General features: G+C 34.9%; 1 protein-coding gene across 3 annotated transcripts; it reads left to right on the top strand.

Moving 5' to 3' along the window:
• The first annotated feature begins 5130 nt into the window (after positions 1 to 5130).
• Positions 5131 to 10606, top strand: LOC147530922 (DNA ligase). Of its 3 annotated transcripts, XR_015227867.1 has the most exons (4): positions 5131 to 6304; positions 7379 to 7450; positions 7583 to 8081; positions 9925 to 10606. XR_015227867.1 is itself a non-coding variant. In XM_086648964.1 (1 exon), the coding sequence occupies exon 1, from the start codon at positions 5587 to 5589 to the stop codon at positions 6220 to 6222; it is 636 nt and encodes a 211-aa protein (XP_086505090.1). In that variant the 5' UTR covers positions 5156 to 5586; the 3' UTR covers positions 6223 to 6448. The 3 variants fall into 3 exon arrangements, 1 of the variants encoding a protein (XP_086505090.1); XR_015227866.1 differs by lacking the exons at positions 7583 to 8081; positions 9925 to 10606 and having other exon boundaries at positions 5156 to 6304; positions 7379 to 7501; XM_086648964.1 differs by lacking the exons at positions 7379 to 7450; positions 7583 to 8081; positions 9925 to 10606 and having other exon boundaries at positions 5156 to 6448.
• The last annotated feature ends 37 nt before the right edge of the window (positions 10607 to 10643 follow it).

Raw genomic sequence — 10643 nt, 5'->3', positions numbered from 1 at the left:
TCATTCGAAGAAACTAAAGAATAACCACTTCAAATTATGAACTCAAAAGAAATTAGACCCAACTATACAGTTATCGATATAACTATCAAATAACCACCATATTCAGACGTAATAGAAAATTCTGAACCGCTAAATATGTAAAACAAATCGAATGAGATTACCTGGAAGAAGTTTCATTAAACCGACAACCGAGTGCGAAGAAATCGACGGAAGAAATTCGAGCTAATATAACCCTCAAATATCATTCGGTTTCTCCACATCTTTATTTGGCAAATGAGTTTGAAAGAATGAAAATGGGTGGATTGGGTTTAATGGATCCAATGTGTACGGGTGAGGGGGGTTTGGATTTCTTTTAAAAAACATAATAGTGCCATGTGTCTATAAAGTGCCCAAGCTATTCAATTCATTTTAAGTCCCTCAATCTTATAAACTTAATGAACAAGTCTCCTCATATTTATGACCCACTATTTCAACCTCAATAATTATCTTATGACCCCCGATTTAACATTTTCTTTTTTTCTTTCATTCCACAACTAACCATAAAGAAAGTATATGAGCCATCTTAATACGATAACAAAGAAATATGCCGAATATGAAACAATAGTTCAAAGTATGTCCGGTCTTTTCGTGTGACTAGTCAAAATTCCCAAACTATGTCCGATCTTTTCGTGTGACCAGTCAAAATTCATAATTTTTCGAGAACTATCCAATGAGCTGTCCCAATCAATCAAAATACGTATTCGAAACCAAATCCCAAATGAAGCCACTAGATCCGCTCAACGCTCTAAATTGTCTGATTCTCCGAGTCGAAGGTCTGGGCACTACAATTCTAGATCGGTCAACGATGTAAAATTATTATGCCAAAGTTGTGCTCAAGGGTTGCGTGTCTGATGTTGGTTATCATCATATATGCATACTTGAGTCGTCATCGTAGAAGACATATCAATATCAACAGAATGCCTTATATCAATAAAGATCAAGAGAAAAGAATGTTTTAAAGAGGATGTATTTAGAGAGTGGCCGACATTATCATGAACAACTTCGTATGCAACGGAGTCCGTTTCAAAGTTTGTGTGCTCGTTTGCGTGGTTAAGGGTTAGTTGACAAACGACACATAAAGGTAGAGGAACAAGTTGCTACGTTTTTAAATATTGTTGGTCGTGACCAACGTAATCGCAATTCAGTTCTTCAATTCATTCGATTAGGAGAAACTGTGAGTAGGTATTTTCACCTAGTTTTAACATCTATACTTAGACTCTATAAAGATATTGTAAAATCAAAATAGTAAGTTACTCTCCGACATATGAAAATCGTCGAAAATCTTGACATGATAACTTCATGGTTAGTTTCGAGAATGAGACAAACTAAATTTGTTAAATTTTATTTACTTAATTAGTTTTAACATACAATACATGATATCATATAGGATGTTGTGGGTGAAATTGATGGTACACATATCAGAGCAACTGTTCCTATCAAGGAGCAACCTAGATATCGGAATAGGAAGGCTCTCATTTCTCAAAATGTTCTTATAGTATGTGGGTTTGATATGAAATTTCATTACATACTTGCTGGGTGGGAAGGGTCTGCTCGTGATGGTCGTCTATTAAGATGTGTCGTGACTCGTCTTGTGCGAAAACTAACCGTTCCAATAGGTAGAGCATAATATTTAATTATATATTTACTGATAGAAACTACGTAGGTTTTAACATTGCTAATAATAACTATAATGAACCACATCCATGTAGGAAATATTATCTTGTTGATGCTGGATTTCCCTTAATACTTGGATCCCTTACACCATACTGTGGTACTAAATATCATCTCAAGGATCACGCTAGCCATCGTCCCCAAACACCGAAAGAGTTATTTAATTATTATCATTCATCACTGCGCAATGTTGTCGAAAAGACTATAGGGTTGTTGAGGAAAATATTTGCATATTTGAGGAATTCTCCATTCCACGACATTGACACACAAGCTAAAATAATAATAGCATGATGTGTATTACGTAATTCCTCACGAGATGGAGATCCTGATGATATAAGTAGTGATGAAGAAGATGAAGACGATGGTGGTGAAGAAGATGAAGAAGATCATGATCTGCAAGACGCAAAAATTAACATCGTTTCATCACAATTGTTGACAGCTAATAAGGTTTCGATTGCAGAAGACATGTGGGTTAATTATGGAAATTGATATTTATGTTTTTACTTTCTAGCATGCTCAAGATTATGATTTTCTCTTAGAGCTACTTCTTTTACTATTTCTAGATTAAAAGAGAAAATGATCTCTTTATATGTAAATATTGAATTGCAATTAGTTTAAATATATTTAGTGAAAATTGATAACGTTGTGAATGTTTTTTTTAATAAAGATGGCTTCTTAGTCTCATTGCATGGAATTAAAAGAGGGATATAGGGTTAAGAACTTTCGTATTTGTTTAATTAAGCTTTTAGTTACTTACGAACATTCTTTGGATGTGAAGACATATACTTTGGCTATATTTAGTAAGTTATTTCAATAAATTTTTTAATTAAAATAAAGTGGACTAGTATTTGAGTTATTTTTAAATTTTTGAGATAAATGTCTATTTAATTTAATTAAGTATTATTACCAATAATGTTCTATAAATAAATATTTAGTAAATATATAATTTTCTTAACACCAAACAAATAACGGAAAATAACAACATGAGAAAATAATTTTATTTTCTTTGGTGAACCAAACAGTAGAAAATTTGAAAAATGTTTTAAACTAGATGAAAATGTTTAAACACTTTTTTTTCCGCGACTTTGGGGCATAAAGAAAAATCTCCAAGGAATAAAGAATTGATCAATTAAGATTGACTCAGAGAGCATATTCATTTTTTAGGCCAAAAATTAAATTGTTTGAGTTTGCCCCTTAATCTTCATCTTCAACTCATCCCAACTTTCTACAACTCGCATTGCATGCCGCCATTTCTGATCACTGATCACTGTCATTTTATTTCTCTTTTGCTTCTTCTTCCTCTCTTTCTCTACTTCTCTCTTTCTCTCCCTTTCCCTTTCTTCCTTTCTCTAAAACCTAGCCGATCTGAGATCTCATGGGATGATGAAGCCTAGAAGATGCTCATACTGAAGGTCGATGAAGGACTTCTTAAAGCATTCGTCTTTGGCTTTAAAAATGGCCACTTGCATAACAAAGGTCTGAAAGATCTTAGATCATGGCCTCTTGAGCTTCTACCTAAATTTGAGAAATTATGGATCTTTCATAGCTCAATTTTATCAAGAAAATTTAACACATTCTAATATTTCTACAAATAAATGCGAGCATCAATTTGAATACAAAAAACTAACTTGTTTATACTGGTATAATATCATCAAATTTAGGACAAGGGAAGAACACTTTAAGTCACCATGAATTATGTCTTCCTGGATTTCCTAAATTATGTACTAAACACACTGATTTCAGATCTTAATCAAATCTCAAGAACAAGAAATGCTCATTCCAAGGGTTTTTTTTCAGAATCTTTTGTTATGAAGCTCTTTAATTTTTTTCTATCTCTAAGTACACAAACGAATCTAAGCAAAAGATAACTAAATAAAGAGATCAATTAAAGAACTAAACAAAAACCCTAGGAAGTAAAACACCAAACCTACCATAGAAGATCCCTGAACAAAGTCCCAAAGGAAAATTTTGTCGTCTTCCCCGCCTGATTCATAACAGATGAAGAAGGTTGTATCTTTTTTGTTTTTGTGTTTCTTCAATCTATTGAAGAAGACTAAGGGATGCCTCCTTTTGTCTTCGTCATCCCACCAAATCTCAGATCTAATATGTTGGGTATTAGAGTGAGAAAGAGAAGGATAGAAAGAGTGAAGAAGAAGAAAGAAACAAAATGGTGGCAGTAAAGATCGGAAATGGCTATGGTGGGCCGAAGTTGTGGTGGTAGGGTTGTGGTGAAGATGAAGATTACGGGACAAAGCTCAATCAACTAAATTTTTGGGCTAAAAAATGAATATGTCCTCTGAGTCAATTTTGATTGACCAAGTCTTTATGCCCTAGAGATTTTTCTTTATTCCTCAAAGACGTGGCCTTTTTTTTTCCTCTCCCAAGACCAAAAAACTAAGGGTCCGTTTGATACGTGGGAAAACCTTCGGTAAGAAATTCAATCTTTTTTGAGGGGAAAGAAAAACAACATTTTCATATGTGAATTAGAGTTTTCAGTGTTTGACAGGAACATGGGAAGATTAGGGTGCCTATAGGAAATGATATATTAATTGGGCTTTTAGATGCTACATTTATAATTTTTGCCTTCATATCTTCTCATAAACCTTCAAGGCCCTAATCAGTAGAGAGATAGCAAATCGTAAAGAGAGAGCAAATAGGGAGAGATAGCAGAATGCCAGATCGGGAGGGAGAGATATCAGATGATTTGATTTGGCAACAAGCTACTTGTTATCAAAGATTTACATTAATTACAGGTACTTATAAATAATTGAAAGCAAGAGAAAGAACACGTATTGGATCTATGGTTTATTTAGTTTATCTGAAGTTGGTTTGATTTGGAATATATTTGTATTAGTCAAAAGTGCAAGATGATTGAAACACAAAAATGATGGTAATATTGATAGTAATTGTCGGTTAGATTGTAGGATTTTAATTTACAATCATCTGAAGGAAAACCCTTGAAGAGCAATTAAGATTATTGATTTTTATCAAGAGCATATAGGAATGGAAGTTAGAGAGAGAAACGAAGTTGGGTGAATGTGGAGAAGAAAGTCGGAGCTAAAACCAATTACTTCTTGAACCGTTCATGGATGGTGGCTGGAATCAGAGATTGAGAGAGGAAGACCAGAAACTGAGAGAGAAAGACATCAAAAAAATGAGAGAGATGAGTGCGAGAGGAGATGACTGCGGGAGGGGAGGAGAGAGAGCGTGTTTATTGTGATCGTGGGAAAACCGTTTTCTTAACATTTTGATGGGAAAATTTATAGACACTTTTTCCGCAACCTTTTTTTCTGATGGAAAATCCGCTTTCTTACGAAAACGGATTTCCCCATTTGATTTTCCCACGTATCAAAGGGACCCTAGACTATGGGTCAGGGCCGACGGTGTCTGCAAAAGAAGGGCGTCCATATCATTCCCCTTAACACCGTTCATTGAAAGCGCCACTTCAAACCCTAATCCTACTCCAATTTTTTCCATCAGATCTCTCTCTACAATTAATATCTCCCAAGAACTTTGTTTCATAATCTGCGATTAACTTGTTGCTTGAAGTTAAGTTTGACTTAGAAAAGAAAAACGAAGAGGTAAACCCTTAATGAATCTGTTCTTTTTCAGTTTATTGTGAAATTAACAAACAGAATGAATTAAATTTGTTCTTAATGGTATAAAATTGAGAAAGAAATGACTTTTTCAAGTTCAGAGAAGTATAATTTCTTCTATGATGTAGATTGTAAAGGAGTCAAGTTTTTATGTAATTAAGGGTTTTTTGAAGATGGGATTCTTTTCATCTTTCATTTAAACAGGATGCAAAGTTTAGATCAGTTATTGCCCTAAATTTGAAACATCTAAGGGGATTATGATTTTAGTGTGAATTGAATAATGGGTGCACATATGAAATCAGAGGACACTGATGAAATGAAGGAAAAACCTTTCAAAATTTCCCCTAAAAAGGAATTGGATGATGAAGAGAAGGTTAGTAATCTTGTTCCCAACTCAAAATGTTCAATGAAAGAAGAACAAGGTTCAGAACCATTAAATGTGCAAAAAAGTGAAGAATTTTCAGTAGCAATGGTACAAGAACTTCGTGATTGTTTGCCGATTTGGATTACCCAAGATGATGTGTTAATAGATTTGTTAACTAGGTCAAATGGAAATATAGTTGAAGCGGTATCTGATTTCTATGAACGCGAAACAGAATATCATGAGCAAGTAATTTCTTTCAGGAGGAATTTGTCTACTAAAGCTCCCACTCCTGCTTCAATTCCTTACGATGAGATGGTTTCTAGCCGGTCGAGTTCTAATCAAATCATAACTTGGAATCAAGAAACCAAGAAGACAACTAATGTAAGTAGTTCGAATAAGAAAATTGTTTCTCCAAAGAAAAGGGGGTCTGGCAAAGATGAAAGTAAGTCGAAGAAGAAGAAGGTAAGACCAAGATCAACATTAGAACAAAGTGGACCTAAACAATCAACTATAACCAAGTTCTTCAGTAAAGTCCCACCTGATGGTAGTTAGCAGCAAATTAGGCTTTAACCTTTGGGAATCTAAAAGACATCTCTGAAACAATGAATCTGCCTGTATCTGAAGAAGATGAAAGGTATGTTGATTAAAGTTACGTGAATGCTAGTTTCGATCAAGTTACATGAGTTCGATAAACTTCAAAGCAGAGAGACGATTATACATAGACTACATTAGTACCTTTACTTAAGAAAAATGAAATGTATACAGTTCTTTTGTCTTAGATCAATTACTTTATACATCAAGATCAAACAAATACAATATCTCAGATCGACATGCTTACTAAAATGCCTGCTAGCTTGGAAAAAGTGTCTTCATGTGCCCATAAATTAAAATTATTAAAGATTCGTGTTACATTGATTAGTTAAATGAACTCCAAAATGTGTGTCTATCTTATAAAATTGTGGGGTGTGTTAAGTTTAAAGATGTCGCAATGGTGGTGCTTGGGGAAGTTTGTAGGCTAGTTGTGTTGGTCGTCTTTTTTGAGTTAGCAAATAGCAAGTGAAGTTCCATGGTGATTTCTTGTTGTCTTAAACTTCTTTTTTCTATAAGAACATTTCTTTCTTTTGACTGTTGGCAAGAAGAGCTAGAACTTTAATGGAATTGATAAACCTTTAAACACAGAAGAAAACAAGGTCCTCTTATTATACTCCCAACTAAAACCATATATAATAGGCTTATTGGTTGTACATAACAAGATCGAAATCATACTGTTTCGCTTAACAATGAACGTACTTGTCGAACCAAGTATCACTTCAAACCCCAATCGTACTCCAATATTTTCATCAGATCTCTCTCTTACAATTAACTTCTTGCTTGAAGTTAAGCATAACTTAGAAGAAAAAAAAACGAAGAGGTAAACCCTTATTGAATCTGTTGTTGTTCAATTTATTGTGAAAATAACTAACAGAATAGAATTGAATCTGTCCTTAATAGTATGAAATTGAGAAAGACATCAAACTCAAGTTATTATGTAATTTAGGGTTTGTGAAGGTGGGTTTTTTTCATCTTTCATTTAAAGAGGATGCTTCTTCGATATATGTCTGTGTGATTAGTTGCATAGTTTAGATCAGTTATAACTCTAAATTTGGAAACTTCTGTGGGGATTATGATGTTAATGTGATTTGAATAATGGGTGCACATTTGAAATCAGAGGACACTGATGAAATGAAGGAAAAACTTTTCAAAAATTGCCCCTAAAAAGGAAATGGATGATGAAGAGAAGGTTAATATTAGTGAACCAAGTTTTGTTTCGAACTTAAACGTTCAATGGAAGAACCAGGATCAGAAGATTCAAATGTGCTAAAAAGACATTTCGGAAACAATGAATCTGCCTGTAGCCCTGTATCTGAAGAAGATGAAAGGTATGTTGATTAAAGTTACATGAGCTAGTTTTAATCAAGATGCCTGTGTTGTTTTTTCTAAGTTTAACTTGCATTAACATGTTCATAGTAACTTCATTTAACTTGAGCATCCAAAAGAGCAAGAAAGATCGTTTGATTTAATTATAGACTTCACATATTTTGGTCACATTTTTTAGTGGTTGACTTCATTTGCTATATAATGTGACATTGACATGTGAAAGGTGCATGACAATGAGGTTGATAAACTTCAATGCAGAGAGAGGATTATATGTAAACTATATTAATACCTTTATTTAAGAAAATGATATGTATGCAGTTATTTTGTCTTAGATTAACTACTTTATACATCAAGATCAAACACACATAATATTTCTGGTTGAAATGATTACTGAAATGCCTGCTAGATTCGAAAAGGTGTCTTCACGTGCCCATAACATAAAATTACTATAGATTCGTGTTACATTGACCAGTTTAATGAACTCCAGAATCTGTGTAACTGTAACGCCCCAAATCTAGATTCCCACGTCGGCCGCCATGAAAACCTAAACTCAAAGCATTTCTCCGCAGAACAGTAAACATAGTCGATATATCCATCAAAAGAGACAAATAATATCAAATGTGAAGCTCATAAGAATCAATAAATCATCTAAAAGAAATCCATTAAAACTTTCTTAACTCAAACAATGTTACTAAATCATCGACACGTAGGTCGAACAATATCGAATGAAATAAATAACTGTCTAAGAGGCGAAACTCCAAATAACTACCTAATCTCGAAAGCGAACACTAAGAAAGAAACTCCGAGCTGACGAACTGAGATCAAACTGGTGGCGCTCCCCGATCTCTATCACCTGAAAAATAGTAGGCTGGGTCAGAACCCAGCTAGTAGATTTCTAATTACCTAAGGTCTAAATAGACCAATTCAACACAAAACCAAGTATCGAACAACAGAACAAGAATAACAGTCCATTGTGTTACACCTTTCGTACCAACACAATTGAAGTCAACCTATTACACGGTTGAAGAGATTCATACAATACAACTTCCCTTTTGGAGGGGCATAACCAATTTTGAGGTCCACGAGATAGCGTCACTTACCATTCGTGTTTGCATCGACTTAAACCCCTCAATAAACAAAGGATACCACCCAAGGAGGGGATCCGTGCAACACGAGCACAGTGCAACACGAGCACTTTACATATGAGCAGGAGGCGAGCCAACCTCTAGTTGGTAATTACTTCTCAAACTAGAAGTATGTGGTCCACAAGAATGATCTTGTGTTTGCATCGACTTAGACCTCTTCATACATTATGGATACCTCCCAAAAAGGGGATCTGTGCAACACGAGCACATATGAGCAGGAAGCGAGCCAACCACCGATTACTTATGGATTACAATCGTCAATCCATATTTGAACTCAAACCCCTGGTCCACTGGGTTGTCCAATATCACATTGACAAACCCGTGTTTGCAATCGATCCACATGTCGAGCCAACCAGTCTTAGTTCATTCCATTAACAAAACTCAAGATCATGGTCCACCAAGTTATCCAATATCGTAATGGTAACTAGTGTTTGCAATCGACCCACATGTCGAGCCAACCATTCTTGGTTCCGACTAGCCTATGCTTTCTAGGTTAACAACCTAAAGCAATATATCACACACAACTATTGATAGCACTTATGCTCCAATATCATACACATCATCTCATACAATCAATTATCAACATAAATAACATAAACACAAACAATTCTTAGTATCTAGGCTGCTGTCCGGGTGTATATATATATACCATATTTATATAACCTAAATAACCTAGGTTGCTGTCCGGGTATCTGTATACTCCATTAATATAACTATAATGATCTAGGGTTACTATGTTATGGTTGTAATTAGTTTCTAATCATAATATATATCTATGGTATCACTAATTAGTTCTAAGTTGATGATAACCTAGTAAACAACAATGGTTCAAAGCTATTATAGTACTACTATCCAAAACTAGGTTAAAAATTAAAGAGGGCTATATAAACCCTAGGAAAGAAGAAACCTACTTGATAATGGAGCACAAAGAAGAAGAAATTAAACCCTTTAGCAAATCCCTTCCAAGCTCCTCCTTTTCCTTCTTCACTTTCTCTCTCTAGAACCTCACTTTCTCACTCTAGAATCCCTTCTTCAACTTGCTCTTACGGTGGGAGAAAAAGAAATAGGGAGGGTTAGGGTTACTATTAATTAAAAAGGGCAAGGGCAAAATAGGAAATCTGGGTATATGTTATTTGAACCCAATGTATTTTTTTTTTCTAATGGCACCCTAAAAGAAATCAGGGTACTACAGTAACTTATAACATAGTGGGGTGTGTTAAGTTTAAAGACGTCACCGTGGTGGAGCTTGGGGGTTTGTGTAGGCTAGTACTGGGGTTTCGGGGCTCAAGAATTTAAGGAGTATTAAGTTCTTTCTCCTTGCCTATTGGAGTTGGGGATTGGGATCGCAAAAGAAAGCTCATCGACTCTGGAGAAGGATCTTGGTGAAGAAATACATAAGCGAATGTGACCCGTCGGAAGACTCTACAATCAAAACGATATAGCACGTTCAAACAGATATCTGTAACAATATGGGTAAATTAAACTCTAACCCCAAGCGGCGACGGGGGAATGTAAGAGGACAAGTTATTTACGATAGTATGTGCACAAATACACCCCTCCATGATTTTTTCCTGTTGAAAGAGCATCATAATATGAATAAAGTAACATGCGATTACAGTACATATGGGAAATAAAAGACGGAACATGATTCTAGATAGTGTCCTGCGACTGTGTCCTTGCCCATTTTGCTAGTGCGTCTGCTTGTATGTTTCCAGCTCTTTGTATATTTCCAACTCTTAGAATGTAAAAGAAACGAATGATGTTGAATTTCTTTCTAAGTTGTTGTATTTGCTTGATGTGAGGGGTCGTTTACGATTGTGTAGTTGTCTTCATGTTATTTGAGTAATTAATGATATTTAGGTCATCACTTTCAATGCAGCTAAACTTACAGTTCTTTCATGATGCCCATTT

Source organism: Eschscholzia californica, unplaced genomic scaffold (assembly GCF_041429995.1).
Source record: "Eschscholzia californica isolate CP2 unplaced genomic scaffold, dmEscCali1.0.p SCAF_6, whole genome shotgun sequence".
NCBI classification, from domain to species: domain Eukaryota; kingdom Viridiplantae; phylum Streptophyta; class Magnoliopsida; order Ranunculales; family Papaveraceae; genus Eschscholzia; species Eschscholzia californica.
This window is presented reverse-complemented; position numbering and strand designations above follow the sequence as displayed.